This window comes from Schistocerca cancellata, chromosome 2, assembly GCF_023864275.1.
Source record: "Schistocerca cancellata isolate TAMUIC-IGC-003103 chromosome 2, iqSchCanc2.1, whole genome shotgun sequence".
NCBI lineage: Eukaryota > Metazoa > Arthropoda > Insecta > Orthoptera > Acrididae > Schistocerca > Schistocerca cancellata.
In genome coordinates this window covers 41,972,363-41,988,751 of record NC_064627.1, presented here as the reverse complement: position 1 = coordinate 41,988,751, position 16,389 = coordinate 41,972,363, and the positions used below count along the sequence as shown (strand labels likewise).

At 46.5% G+C, this 16,389-nt stretch overlaps 1 protein-coding gene across 4 annotated transcripts in view; it reads left to right on the top strand.

Moving 5' to 3' along the window:
- The window catches only part of LOC126143726 (dehydrogenase/reductase SDR family member 11-like), a 151,742-nt gene that overhangs the window by 118,674 nt on the left and 16,679 nt on the right, over nt 1–16,389 (top strand). For 3 of the 4 annotated variants that reach the window (XM_049915444.1, XM_049915443.1, XM_049915445.1), the window contains exon 5: nt 13,608–13,757. The exons of the other annotated variant lie outside the window; for it this stretch is intronic. In XM_049915444.1, coding sequence (XP_049771401.1) covers nt 13,608–13,757 — 150 coding nt within the window. The remainder of the gene's footprint in view (nt 1–13,607; nt 13,758–16,389) is intronic. 4 annotated transcript variants of the gene reach the window in all.

Below are 16,389 nucleotides of genomic sequence, written 5' to 3'. Positions count from 1 at the left end.
TTACAGTGAAAAAAAATATAGTGGCAATGTTAGAGCTTTGTAGACACTCCTCTTCCACGTATTACTTCGTCTACCTCTTCGGCACGAAACGAGCCAGTTTTTTGGTAGTCTCTGAAGTATTATGTTGCCATTCTAGTTTTAGATGTTGTTTGATAGTTTCTTACTTCGAATTTCATGTTTTCTTTCGAGCGTACTCCAAAGATGTTCAGTTACATTAAGGTCTGCGCTCTGAGCTGAAAACTTGAGAATATAGGGAGTTTAGTACAATAAGCACAAACGAACAATTTCGTTGTATGAGTAGGGTGATTGTGTTGTTGAAAGTGGTAATCTGTGCTTAAACCGAAGCTATTAACATATTTATGCAGATTTTCCTCTACGATATTTATATACTGAAACCTATTCATGTTACTTTCAACAAAAACAAGTAGTTCAACAGCAGATGTAGCCATACATCCCCATAGTCCAATTCCTCCGCCACCGTGCTTCACTGTGGTCTAAACGTGGGTGAGATCCGGCTCAGTGTTTGGCCGTCTCCACAACAAACGCCTGCCATCATTTATAAATGTGTTAAATTTACCTTCATCTGTGAACAGTACTTTTGTTTACTCTCTTATATGCTCTCGAGCAAATTCAAGTCTCAATTTCTTGCTCTTCAAGCTGATGTATGGTTTTCATCTAGGTACCCTAGCTTCATAACTTGCATTACCTAAAATATGGAGAACAGCTCTTGGTGTGATTACCTCCCCGAACTTATCATTAAAATGCGCAGGTAACACAGAAGATGTCGATTTAGGATCTTTTTTTGACCAAACTTTTTAACATATTTCGTTTTCTTTCCGTTAGTATCTGTGGTCGACCTCTTCTGACACACATTTTTTTCTCTAAATCACGATATTATATGGAGTGCACAGTTGCTCGTCTTCTTACAATAACGCTATTTCTGAGAATGATTTTCCCTTTCCATGTTGGGAGATAAGTACACTCCTGGAAATGGAAAAAAGAACACATTGACACCGGTATGTCAGACCCACCATACTTGCTCCGGACACTGCGAGAGGGCTGTACAAGCAATGATCACACGCACGGCACAGCGGACACACCAGGAACCGCGGTGTTGGCCGTCGAATGGCGCTAGCTGCGCAGCATTTGTGCACCGCCGCCGTCAGTGTCAGCCAGTTTGCCGTGGCATACGGAGCTCCATCGCAGTCTTTAACACTGGTAGCATGCCGCGACAGCGTGGACGTGAACCGTATGTGCAGTTGACGGACTTTGAGCGAGGGCGTATAGTGGGCATGCGGGAGGCCGGGTGGACGTACCGCCGAATTGCTCAACACGTTGGGCGTGAGGTCTCCACAGTACATCGATGTTGTCGCCAGTGGTCGGCGGAAGGTGCACGTGCCCGTCGACCTGGGACCGGACCGCAGCGACGCACGGATGCACGCCAAGACCGTAGGATCCTACGCAGTGCCGTAGGGGACCGCACCGCCACTTCCCAGCAAATTAGGGACACTGTTGCTCCTGGGGTATCGGCGAGGACCATTCGCAACCGTCTCCATGAAGCTGGGCTACGGTCCCGCACACCGTTAGGCCGTCTTCCGCTCACGCCCCAACATCGTGCAGCCCGCCTCCAGTGGTGTCGCGACAGGCGTGAATGGAGGGACGAATGGAGACGTGTCGTCTTCAGCGATGAGAGCCGCTTCTGCCTTGGTGCCAATGATGGTCGTATGCGTGTTTGGCGCCGTGCAGGTGAGCGCCACAATCAGGACTGCATACGACCGAGGCACACAGGGCCAACACCCGGCATCATGGTGTGGGGAGCGATCTCCTACACTGGCCGTACACCACTGGTGATCGTCGAGGGGACACTGAATAGTGCACGGTACATCCAAACCGTCATCGAACCCATCGTTCTACCATTCCTAGACCGGCAAGGGAAATTGCTGTTCCAACAGGACAATGCACGTCCGCATGTATCCCGTGCCACCCAACGTGCTCTAGAAGGTGTAAGTCAACTACCCTGGCCAGCAAGATCTCCGGATCTGTCCCCCATTGAGCATGTTTGGGACTGGATGAAGCGTCGTCTCACGCGGTCTGCACGTCCAGCACGAACGCTGGTCCAACTGAGGCGCCAGGTGGAAATGGCATGGCAAGCCGTTCCACAGGACTACATCCAGCATCTCTACGATCGTCTCCATGGGAGAATAGCAGCCTGCATTGCTGCGAAAGGTGGATATACACTGTACTAGTGCCGACATTGTGCATGCTCTGTTGCCTGTGTCTATGTGCCTGTGGTTCTGTCAGTGTGATCATGTGATGTATCTGACCCCAGGAATGTGTCAATAAAGTTTCCCCTTCCTGGGACAATGAAATCACGGTGTTCTTATTTCAATTTCCAGGAGTGTATTTGCCTTTCCTCTACATATTTTCCTTCCCTTTGCGGCCCATTTTGCTCTTGGGCGGCTTTCGCCGCGTCTCCAAACCGACATACACGAGGTGTAGCTTGCCACTGACGGCGTCCCATGCTCCAAGCGTTTGGTTAGTCGTTTCTATGTTTACATTTTTAGTAGTGTGTGAATACTTCCCCCTCCCCCCTCCTCGTGTCTGAAGCCAGCTGATGCAGAATTTTTATTTACTTTTTGTAGGAGGTTAATTTAGTTAATCCTCGTACATACGGATTATAAGGGAAGCCCCATACTGTAAGTTTGTCAAATATCTCTGGATATGGTTCTGATAAACGGGGACCCGGCCATATAGTAACAAGATAACAGCACCTCAAACCACCGTGCTGCAGCGTCAATAGACGAGGCCCCACGAAAATCCTCCGCACTCTGCCAGATAAGCAAACCCATAACACAAGTACGATGCGCGTGTATATCTGTGCGCTTAAAGTCCACCAGTGTCACCTGCTGGTGCAGCTGCCAGTGGCCACGAAGCTGGTCAGAGTTTCACATAGCACACGACAGTCGAAGAAAAAACAACAAAACTATTTTTGTTTCTGATTAGTGTCTCCAAAATGTGGTAACAGCAGTGCGCTTGTATGCTGCAATGTCTCACGAACTGCCTTTGTGAACATTATAAAAAGAAATTCAAGAGACTGGAAGTGTCAAGAATAAAATATGCCACCGAAAAAGAGCAGTAACTGGCGAGAGAAATGCAGCTGACATTTTATAGCGGTAACACACAGTCCACGTCTCACTACGAGGCAGCTTAAGTGTGCAGCCGACCGCTGTGACAGACCGGTTCTAGGCGCTTCCGTCCGGAACCGCGCTGCTGCTGCGGTCGCAGGTTCGAATCCTGCCTCGGGCATGGGTGTGTGTTATGTCCTTAGGTTAGTTAGGTTTAAGTAGTTCTAAATGTAGGTGACTTATGACCTCAGATAGAACTTAGAGCCATTTGAACCATTTTTAAATGTGCACTTGGGATCAGCCCAAGGAGCGTTCTCCAAACGCTGTATTCTAGTGCGTTTCGTTCTTTCCATATTTTGCTGGATCGACAGCGTCATGGCAACGATTTAAAGAAATTAGATAAAATTCTCGTAATGGTGTCTACAAAAGCTGCTATGCGATGCAGTATTTCTATGAAATATTTTGTTTACAGATGGAACATTGTTTACAAATCATGGGTAATTCAATGGTAGCTCTATACACTACTGATCAGTTGAAAATCCACGCCGGCTCAGAGACGCGGAGAAAACAACGACCCTGGACTGTTAACTTCTGGTGTGGGCTTTTCTAGAATAGCACGTTTTGCTGATGTGTATTAAATAGCTACAGTTTCTAACAGATATTCTACCGTAATTATTGGAAGACATCCCGCTAGACATAAGGCAATCCACGTTGTACCATCGCGAAATATCTCCAGCCCACTCAGCACAAGTAATTACAGCCATTATCACAATATTTGGAAATCGACAGATCGGTCTGTCGGTAAACACAAAATGGTCTAGTTCACAACGGATGCGACAGATGTGGGTAAATATCTGTGGGAACATGAAAACAAGAGGTATACAAGGAAACATCGATGACTTCCGAAGACAAGACATTCCGTACAAAATGGGTTTATTGTGCTGTAAGTGCATGCGAATTTCAGTGTACAGCAGTGTGAAGCCCGAGTCGCAATAAAGCCAGCATCACCGCTCTAGCTCAACATTTTGAGTTCCTGATGTGACAATCAGAATACACTCCTGGAAATGGAAAAAAGAACACATTGACACCGGTGTGTGAGACCCACCATACTTGCTCCGGACACTGCGAGAGGGCGTACAAGCAATGATCACACGCACGGCACAGCGGACACACCAGGAACCGCGGTGTTGGCCGTCGAATGGCGCTAGCTGCGCAGCATTTGTGCACCGCCGCCGTCAGTGTCAGCCAGTTTGCCGTGGCATACGGAGCTCCATCGCAGTCTTTAACACTGGTAGCATGCCGCGACAGCGTGGACGTGAACCGTATGTGCAGCTGACGGACTTTGAGCGAGGGCGTATAGTGGGCATGCGGGAGGCCGCGTGGACGTACCGCCGAATTGCTCAACACGTGGGGCGTGAGGTCTCCACAGTACATCGATGTTGTCGCCAGTGGTCGGCGGAAGGTGCACGTGCCCGTCGACCTGGGACCGGACCGCAGCGACGCACGGATGCACGCCAAGACCGTAGGATCCTACACAGTGTCGTAGGGGACCGCACCGCCACTTCCCAGCAAATTAGTGACACTGTTGCTCCTGGGGTATCGGCGAGGACCATTCAAATGGTTCAAATGGCTCTGAGCAGTATGGGACTTAACATCTATGGTCATCAGTCCCCTAGAACTTAGAACTACTTAAACCTAACTAACCTAAGGACAGCACACAACACCCAGCCATCACGAGGCAGAGAAAATCCCTGACCCCGCCGGGAATCGAACCCGGGAACCCGGGCGTGGGAAGCGAGAACGCTACCGCACGACCACGAGATGCGGGCGCGAGGACCATTCGCGACCGTCTCCATGAAGTTGGGCTACGGTCCCGCACACCGTTAGGCCGTCTTCCGCTCACGCCCCAACATCGTGCAGCCCGCCTCCAGTGGTGTCGCGACAGGCGTGAATGGAGGGACGAATGGAGACGTGTCGTCTTCAGCGATGAGAGTCGCTTCTACCTTGGTGCCAATGATGGTCGTATGCGTGTTTGGCGCCGTGCAGGTGAGCGCCACAATCAGGACTGCATACGACCGAGGCACACAGGGCCAACACCCGGCATCATGGTGTGGGGAGCGATCTCCTACACTGGCCGTACACCACTGGTGATCGTCGAGGGGACACTGAATAGTGCACGGTACATCAAAACCGTCATCGAACCCATCGTCCTACCATTCCTAGACCGGCAAGGGAACTTGCTGTTCCAACAGGACAATGCACGTCCGCATGTATCCCGTGCCACCCAACGTGCTCTAGAAGGTGTAAGTCAACTACCCTGGCCAGCAAGATCTCCAGATCTGTCCCCCCTTGAGCATGTTTGGGACTGGATGAAGCGTCGTCTCACGCGGTCTGCACGTCCAGCACGAACGCTGGTCCAACTGAGGCGCCAGGTGGAAATGGCATGGCAAGCCGTTCCACAGGACTACATCCAGCATCTCTACGATCGACTCCATGGGAGAATAGCAGCCTGCATTGCTGCGAAAGGTGAATATACACTGTACTAGTGCCGACATTGTGCATGCTCTGTTGCCTGTGTCTATGTGCCTGTGGTTCTGTCAGTGTGATCATGTGATGTATCTGACCCCAGGAATGTGTCAATAAAGTTTCCCCTTTCTGGACAATGAATTCACGGTGTTCTTATTTCAATTTCCAGGAGTGTAATAAGCACACAAACCATACCTGCGTTACGCGTTTGCTTACATTTGGTACACTGCGACAGATGTTTAAGGGACTGTATCATTAATTTTAACACATGTTAAGTCCTTGTAGGCCTCTTCGATGTTTCCTTACACTATTACAGAAAAAGTATATAGTTCCATTTAAAAAAAAATCGAAGTCAGTCATAATTCGTCAACTATAAACATACAAAGTTCGCCACATTAATCTCTATAACGTAGCGAAAACGGGAGGTCGATATATAGTATATTACGTCGTTCATTAGCCTGTCTTGGCTGCCTAACTCTGGAGAACACTGTTATTCATTTTGTTTGGAGAACAAAAGCCGATAGTGGTTAGACACTGGACTCGCATTCGGGAGGACGACGGTTCAATCCCGCGTCCGGCCATCCTGATTTAGGTTTTCCGTGATTTCCCTAAATCACTGCAGGCAAATGCCGGGATGGTTCCTCTGAATGGGCACGGCCGACTTCCTTCTCCATCCTTCCCTAATCCGATGAGACCGATGACCACGCTGTCTGGTCTCCTTCCCCAAACAACCAACCAACCAAAAGCCGATACTACTCTTCCAGCACACCAATAAGTTCGCCACTAAAGTAAGTTCGTCATTTCCCTCAAGCCACAGGGTGTCTAACGAAGTGGAGCATTAATTAAACAGTTGCATTTTGACGTCTTAATGATGTGCAAAGTTATGGGGTAGTTTTCGCGATGGGAGATACCGTCTATAAAATCAAGTCGCTGTAACACCATAGGCAATTAATTCATTAAATTTCGTCGGTGTTTACAAAAACTAGGCTAGGTGTTCACGCTGGATTCGCTACAAAGTAGATTGACTAATACGAGTGGCAGAAATAATCTGTCTCCGTGTCACAGTTATTGTAGAAAGTCTCGTTCAAAAAGAAATGGCTCTGAGCACTATGGGACTCAACTGCTGTGGTCATAAGTCCCCTAGAACTTAGAACTACTTAAACCTAACTAACCTAAGGACAGCACACAACACCCAGCCATCACGAGGCAGAGAAAATCCCTGACCCTGCCGGGAATCGAACCCGGGAACCCGGGCGTGGGAAGCGAGAACGCTACCGCACGACCACGAGATGCAGGCAGTCTCGTTTACTCTAAAGAAACGAGCTCAACGTATATAAATCCTTCGAGACAGAAGAACAAATAATAAAATGATCTGGCCAATATTTTACCTTCGGGAGAGCTTTCTACTACACTCCTGGAAATTGAAATAAGAACACCGTGAATTCATTGTCCCAGGAAGGGGAAACTTTCTTTGACACATTCCTGGGGTCAGATACATCACATGATCACACTGACAGAACCACAGGCACATAGACACAGGCAACAGAGCATGCACAATGTCGGCACTAGTACAGTGTATATCCACCTTTCACAGCAATGCAGGCTGCTATTCTCCCATGGAGACGATCGTAGAGATGCTGGATGTAGTCCTGTGGAACGGCTTGCCATGCCATTTCCACCTGGCGCCTCAGTTGGACCAGCGTTCGTGCTGGACGTGCAGACCGCGTGAGACGACGCTTCATCCAGTCCCAAACATGCTCAATGGGGGACAGATCCGGAGATCTTGCTGGCCAGGGTAGTTGACTTACACCTTCTAGAGCACGTTGGGTGGCACGGGATACATGCGGACGTGCATTGTCCTGTTGGAACAGCAAGTTCCCTTGCCGGTCTAGGAATGGTAGGACGATGGGTTCGATGACGGTTTGGATGTACCGTGCACTATTCAGTGTCCCCTCGACGATCACCAGTGGTGTACGGCCAGTGTAGGAGATCGCTCCCCACACCATGATGCCGGGTGTTGGCCCTGTGTGCCTCGGTCGTATGCAGTCCTGATTGTGGCGCTCACCTGCACGGCGCCAAACACGCATACGACCATCATTGGCACCAAGGCAGAAGCGACTCTCATCGCCGAAGACGACACGTCTCCATTAGTCCCTCCATTCACGCCTGTCGCGACACCACTGGAGGCGGGCTGCACGATGTTGGGGCGTGAGCGGAAGACGGCCTAACGGTGTGCGGGACCGTAGCCCAGCTTCATGGAGACGGTTGCGAATGGTCCTCGCCGATACCCCAGGAGCAACAGTGTCCCTAATTTGCTGGTAAGTGGCGGTGCGGTCCCCTACGGCACTGCGTAGGATCCTACGGTTTTGGCGTGCATCCGTGCGTCGCTGCGGTCCGGTCTCAGGTCGACGGGCACGTGTACCTTCCGGCGACCACTGGGGACAACATCGATGTACTGTGGATACCTCACGCCCCACGTGTTGAGCAATTCGGCGGTACGTCCACCCGGCCTCCCGCATGCCCACTATACGCCCTCGCTCAAAGTCCGTCAACTGCACATACGGTTCACGTCCACGCTGTCGCGGCATGCTACCAGTGTTAAAGACTGCGATGGAGCTCCGTATGGCACGGCAAACTGGCTGACACTGACGGCGGCGGTACACAAATTCTGCGCAGCTAGCGCCATTCGACGGCCAACACCGTGGTTCCTGGTGTGTCTGCTGTGCCGTGCGTGTGATCATTGCTTGCACAGCCCTCTCGCAGTGTCCGGAGCAAGTATGGTGGGTCTGACACACCGGTGTCAATGTGTTCTTTTTTCCATTTCCAGGAGTGTAGTTCAAAGATCATTAAGTTCACTTTTTCGAAAGCATTCAGTGATGTCTCCTAAAATTGTCTGCTGCTAGATGGTGACAGCAACAGTGTAGTATACCCATATGGTAAATATTCGAGTACATCCGTTACATTCCTCGTGATATGAATATTATTAGTTTGATGTTTGCAGTTCTTTTGTGTCTGCGTCCACTGGAAAACAGCTGGTTGGAAGCAAGCACTGTTGACGTCCGTTTATGCTCGCATTTGCAGAATACAAATTTTGCGCCACATGAAACCTTTACTTTGGTCACTCTCAAACTTCTTATCCATACACAATCACATTAACCTGCAGTATATGTCGGAGATCACGAATTCATTTCTTCGTATGTATCACAGCAGCGAGCTATGTTTAGCCACAACGATCATGTCCTTGCCACATATTATCTGTTACACTCGCTTATAATCACTTCCATTCTCAGCTGAAATCAAAACTGCACATACATTATTGCACATCATTGCATCTTTAGCCCATTAACATACAAGTCTGTGAAAATAATAGATACCAGTATTAGTGAGCTGTTTCATGCAAGAATCAATAATGCCCGGTTTTTGGAGATGATCAAGAATCAAATACACTCTGACCAAATGAATCTTTCTGGATTGTAAAACTGTTAGGTAAATACCTGCAGATAATAGAAGCGTGTAAAAGGCTTTTGTACCAATGTGATACCAAGGGAAAAATTGTCGTTATTCACCATAGTTAATCAGTGAGGCTTGATACATAGCTGAGTAATAATGTGTTGGAATTATACGTTATAAAATGTTCAAATGTGTGGGAAGTCCTAAGGGACCAAACTGCTGCGGACATCGAAAATGATTCAAATGGCTCTGAGCACTATGGGACATAACATCTATGGTCATCAGTCCCCTAGAACTTAGAACTACTTAAACCTAACTAACCTAAGGACAGCACACAATACCCAGCCATCACGAGGCAGAGAAAATCCCTGACCCCGCCGGGAGTCGAACCCGGGAACCCGGGCGTGGGAAGCGAGAACGCTACCGCACGACCACGAGATACGGGCTGCGGTCATCGGTCCATAGACTTATACACTACATAAACTAACTTAAACTAACTTATGCTGGGAATAACACACACACACACACACACACACACATGCCCGAGGGAGGACTCGAACCTCCGGCAGGAGGGGCCGCGCAATCCGAGTGATGGCGCCTCAAACAGTGCGGCCTCTCCGCGCGGCTTTACTTTATAAACTAATAGAAAATGGAGCACTGACACAAACACCATTAACTTTTTCATGAAGTAATCGATTATAAGCTACATGTAAGAACTGTGTGCCGGACCGAGACTCAAACTCGGGATCTTTGCCTTTCGCGGGCAAGTGCTCTACCGACTGAGCTACCCAAGCACGACTCACAGCTTTACTTCTGCCAGTATCTCGTCTCCTACCTTCCAAACTTTACAGAAGCTCTCCTGCGAACCTTGCAGAACTAGCACTCCTGAAAGAAAGGATGTTGCGGAGACATGGCTTAGCCACGGTAGAGCACTTGTCCGCAAAAGGCAAAGGTCCCGATTTCGAGTCTCGGTTTGGCACACAGTTTTAATCTGCCAGGAAGTTTCATATCAGCCCACCCTCCGCTGCAGAGTGAAAATCTCATTGTGTAGCCTTGCAGTTATTCATGTTGAAGTGCTATAATATCGTCTCTGCACAATGAGACTGACTTACGTGAACAGATCCGCTTCTTTTTAATCAGTTTCCAGTCCCAAGAGAACTGATGCAGGTGATGAAGTAATTTTGAACTCTTCTCTTAAATCACTGTTCTTAGTTCTGCAAGGTTCGCAGGAGAGCTTCTGTAAAGTTTGGAAGGTAGGAGACGAGGTACTGGCGGAATTAAAGCTGTGAGGACGGGGCGTGAGTCGTGCTTGGGTAGCTCAGTCGGTAGAGCACTTGCCCGCGAAAGGCAAAGCTCCCGAGTTCGAGTCTCGGTCCAGCACACAGTTTTAATCTGCCAGGAAGTTTCATATCAGCGCACACTCCGATGTAGAGTGAAAATTTCATTCTACATGTAAGAAGATCAGTGAACAACTGAAATTGTAGTCGCCTCTATGACTAACAACGTAATCTGACTGACAAGATGAAACATAGAATCACAATGGCAGTTCTTTAAGCAGAGACGTCTTATGTAGACAATGTGAAGTGTGACTGCTGTCTGCAGCATGTACTGCAAGGATACGTGATACTGAAGTTATTGGTGACTGACAGTTTAAAGCGATCTAAAAATGAACTGAACTTCGTGGAGCACTCTGTGGAAAAAATGTTCCTACAGTGTAAAGATATAGTAATACAGACTTTTAATGCAAGCATGTAAATGTGACCCACTAGGCAATTTTCCCCTCATTTTATTCTTCCTGATTGTTATACGGTACTTTTACTTGCCACACAAAAACAGTTTGTTTTAGTAATGAAAATATTGTTACACTTATAAGAAGGCAAAATGAGCGTCATGGTGTAGCAGTCTTGTCGTCCGTGTTATGGCTGGTTTGATGCCATTTTCCAAGGGGTGGACAAAAATACGGAAACAGCAGAAGCATAACACATTACCATTCATAGTACGGTGTAGGAAAACGGTTGGCATTCAAAACAGCTTCCAGTCGTCTCGTACGACTCTTGTACGGTTTTCATGGGACTCTTACACCATTATAAAATGCGAATTAAAACATCTTTCAGCTGTCTAAATTTCCAATTGTTATTTTATTTGAGCAACCAGTTTCTGCGCTACAGCACGCCATCTTCAGGTCCACTGACCGACGTGTAGGAAGAATCCCATCTCTAGACCAGTCAAAATAGGGGCTCCAAAAAAATGGTTCAAATGGCTCTGAGCACTATGGGACTTAACATCTATGGTCATCAGTCCCCTAGAACTTAGAACTACTTAAACCTAACTAACCTAAGGACATCACACAACACCCAGCCATCACGAGGCAGAGAAAATCCCTGACCCCGCCGGGAATCGAACCCGGGAACCCGGGCGTGGGAAGCGAGAACGCTACCGCACGACCACGAGATGCGGGCAATAGGGGCTCCTATCCATAGATTTTTGACACAGCAAATCATCACTTGCTGCCTCGGTCGGGACGCCTGATGATGGTGCAATGTAGCGCCGGAACTGGTTGCTCAAATAAAATAACAATTTTAAGTTTAGAAGACTGAAACGTGTTTTGGTTCGACATTTTATATTGAATAACCGAGGTCCCGCAAAAATCTATATGAAAATGGACTTAGAGAATCTTATACCACTGTTCCTGCAAAATAGTCGGAACTTCAGCTAACGATAATTGGGGTGGACAGCAATCACGCATCCTTCTCTCCAAAGCAGACTACAAAGTCTCAGTAATACTTAGGTGTGGTAAATGTGATCGCTAGGAGATATGCTACAGTTCATTCTCGAGCTCACAAATACCGAACGAGGTGGCGAATTCATTAGCAGTCTGGATTCGCTTTCGGGAGGAAGACGGTTCAAACCCGCGTCTGGGCATCCTAATTTACGTTTTCCGTGACTTCCCTAAGTCACTCCAAGCAAATGCCGGGATGGTTCCTTTGTAGGGGCCGGCTGATTTCCTTCCCCACGCTTGACACAATCCGAGCTTGTGCTCCGTCTCTAATGACCTCGATGTTGACGGGACGCTAAACCCAAAATTCCTTCATTTTAGCTCACGAAAGCAGTCTGAACTGGGGGCCTGTAGTCTTGGATCATAGCATCACCATAGGGGAACACGTTGTACCAGGGGTTGGAGCTGATCATCAAAGTGGACACATATATCTTTGGTAGTAATGCGACCTTGCAGACTAGTCATGGGGCTCATGGAATACCATGATATGACTGCCCAAGTCATCACCGAACCTCCGCCTCTTGTGACGCAGGCTCGGCCAGAAGTTGGGAATAGTGTGAAACAAGACTCATTCGATCAAATGACTTTCTTCCATTGCTCCATAGTCCAGGTTCCATGGCTTCGGTACCGCGTTTTCTTGTCAAGAGGATTTACATTACTGATGAGTTTGCTTTTGAATTCCAGCTCGCCCCGCATTACTCTGCTTATGATACTGCCTTCATGTTTTTTGGTGCTGACGCAGTTCGGAATGCGACATTCAGTTCTGCAGTTACTTTTGTAGCTGTCGTCCCCTTATTTTCTCGTCACAGTCCTCTTCAATGACCGTCTGCCACGATTACTCAACACACACATTCGTCCGCGCTGTGATCCAGCGGATGATGTTTTTCCGCTTTCCCTTCATGGAGTATAAATCTTCGATTCCGTGCCTCAAGCACACACAACACGAATACCAACAGTTTACCCACCTTCTAATTCTCTTAGCTCCGCGTCGGCCAGAGTGGCCGAGCGGTTCTAGGCGCTACAGTCTGGAACCGAGCGACCACTACGGTCGCAGGTTCGAATACTGCCTCGGGCATGGATGTGTGTGATGTCCTTCGGTTAGTTAGGTTTAAGTAGTTCTAAGTTCTAGGGGACTGATGACTTCAGATGTTGAGTCCCATAATGCTCAGAGCCATTTTTCTTAGCTCCGACATATTGCGCTCGCAACTACACGGAACTCTGTTCTGAACGCGACTGACATTTGCAATGTATTGAGTACGTTGCACAGGTGTCGTTCGTAGTCAGATACAACAGTGCAGCCTGCAGGATCTGCTGGCATCGGAATTTATGTTCAAACATACATTACTCGCGGTGTTTTCATATTTCTGTCCAAACCTTGTACTTACAGCCCATATTAATTTCGTAGCCTCTTCATATCTACTAAACACTATCTCCACAATAACGTCTGGCGTATTCTAGCTCTTGTTTCCACTAGACTTCCCTTCAGCTGTCCCATAGTACCACAGTAAATACGCCATGATGCTTTACTCATAAGTCCCTCTATTCAACTGTAAGAAAAATGTACTTAGCCATTACCCGTTATTTATCGAATATTGCGTTCTAAATTAATGATAGTACCTATTTGTCAAGCTCCATATACATGTATATTTGAGGATAAAAGCTACATTAACTGACGTTTACTGCACTTATTAATTCTTTGTTTTCAAGTTACTTACGTTCTCTCACCACAGGAAATTTCTCCGGGAGCTGTGAAAACAGAAATCATCAAGACGAACTTCAAAATATTGCCTCCAAACTTTTTCGATACGATACCGTCCATGGAACCAGAAGATATAGCAGAGGCAGCAGTTTACATGTTGTCTCAGCATCCACGGGTCCAGGTAAGTTCCATACGGCACTGACTTTCAGAATTCAGAATCATACTGACTTCACCAGGGCTCACTCTCGGCATTGGGGAGAAGAGTCTATCAGGCTTCTGAGCTCCATTTCTTCACATATTTATCTAATCTTTTTATTTGTGTAGACTTACTGTACCCAGTAACCTTGTTAATCTCTTTACATTCCTTTTTGTCAACACATACGATCATATACCTTACAACTCCCATTCCATTGTGACATTAACTGTTTCTGCTATCTTTACCATTAGGTTTTCGGCATACTTCACTTTTAATATCCCGATGTTGCATCATAGTTTACATGCTACCAGTTCTTTTTTCTTTTTTTCTTTTTTTATGTTCCCCATGTTCCCGTTTCCCTCGTCTGAATGATGCTCTCTAGTTCTACAGTTTCAGGAATACCTTTCCCAACTTTGGGCCAGTGTTTGATCCCAATGGTACTCTTCTATTGACTAAAGCATTGTTTCATATTTTTTTGGCTGCGCTAACCTTACGCAGAGTGCTTCCTAGATAACACATGTTTAATTTCCTCGTACTATCGTGTGATGAGAAGGAGTAAGGAGGACAGCTCGATTCGTGACAAGTGACCTTACCTCATTCGATGAATTCCATGAGGTTAACTGGCGGTAGACCGCCTGCTGATTCCTCGAACGCGGCTGAAAAGGAAGCTTTGAATGGTGCAGAGCACGGAACTAGGTAGGCTTATTCAGGAAACTGGGTGGAAAATTTTTTACATGGCTGCACGTTCAGAGACCGTGAATAGTTACAATTGAAAGAAAACAGCTCTCTGTCACTATTTTTAACGAATTAACCGGGCTTCAACACTGCTAGGAATGTCTTCCTCAGAATTTAAATCAAAGAATGGTCTATAACATGGTCACAGAATCATGACTAAAACCGTATGATACACAGTATAAGTACAGAATCATCGTGAAAGACTGGCAGTGCTCATATATCATTTATAAAATAATAAATATGCCAAAAGGGCATTAGTCACAAAGAAATTTAAGATAAAAAATTGTGATGGCGAGCCGTTTGCAACCTGTAACCGCGTAAGTAACGAGCAGCCGTTAGTGGCTCACCATCACGATTTTCTTTCAATTGAAACTGGGTGGAATTATCTAAGTACAGAAGCGAATGCGTTTCATGCAAGTACCCCTCGCACTCTTTAATATTTACAAGTTCCCATCTATAACTGATTGATTCTTCATTCTCTACGTCTTCTAAGTGCCCTACGTTGGCCAAGGCAAGTGAAAATTATCAAGTCCGGATCGTACGGGCGGGTGTAGTGGAGGGGTACGGCGTCGTCCGCCCACTGCTGCCACTGTACTCTTCTGCAGCAGGGTAAGAGGGCCGTATTTATACTGGATCTTTGGAAGGATCGATGATGATGCGCTGGGAGTGGCTGGTCACTCGGCTAGTGAGTGATGCCCACTGTGTGTGGTTCTTGTGGAATATTCTGTCGTTGCTGCCCTTTAAGGGGCTCCGGAACGCCCTATACTTGCAATGTTAAAATAACGCTTATAAATTACATCTTTCCTCACAAAATATTTGAGGTAGGAAGTTGAACTTTTTACAGATTACTTATTGGAATATGGGCTACAACTTAACACAGGGATTTTACAAAATTTTAGTTCAGTTATTAAAGATGATTTTTTTTCAATTGCAATGAAAATTCACAACATTTTTTTGCAATTTTTTATTTATATATTCAAAAATATACAGTTTTTTGGAAAAAGGCTGTGTTAAATTATGCAGAAGGTACTGTGTAACATTTACTGAAAGTTTGAAACAAATATGTTTGGAAGATCCTTAGAAAACATGTAATTAGTATGAGAAAATAAAAGTTTTGGGAATCGAGCGACAAAGATTGGATTAACTTTTTAGTGCATTCCAGGTCCATAGGATGGATTATCTTCATCCTCTGCAAACGCTTCCTCTTGTTCCTCCTCCTGTTTACTCTTGCTTGTATTTCTAGACTCTTTACAGCCCTGTCTGCAGCCCGAAGGCGTTCCTTGTTTAAAGCAAGCATATCTCGTACCATGCTATCTTCATTCCCATATTTCTAAATACCTTGCACCTTACAATGTTGCCATCATTGAAAGTCGCAACAGCATCATACACACCAAAGTGAAGTGTTTCTATTCCAACAAATACAGTCTTGCGGATTCTCGACCATATAACACTATTTACACTTTCATTGGGGTTTTGAGTTTTTCCGTGAATACACTTTTTCAAGAGTTCAGGTGCTGCTAAGTCTCTGAAAATAGGTTTTATCACCTCCATTATTGCATGAGGCAGACTATGCTTATGAGTGTACACTTCACCAGTTAGCAATCCTTTGTTATATTTACACCAACTGTCTTCTTCTTTGGGACACAAGCTATGTTGGGGATTTTCATCGGTTGAAGAAGTATGAAAAAAAAAGAGCCCAAACAGCCTTCTTCGTTTCGTCGACACTTTGTGTATTTTGCCTAATAGCCATTCCATAATAGTTCTGTATTTTGTCAATTACACCGTCAGTTAACCTTCCCTTCCCATCCAACCCTTTACCATCACTGAGTTTTTGTTTTTTGTACGAAGCTTTCAGTCGCCGAAGTCTTATTCCCATTCCCTT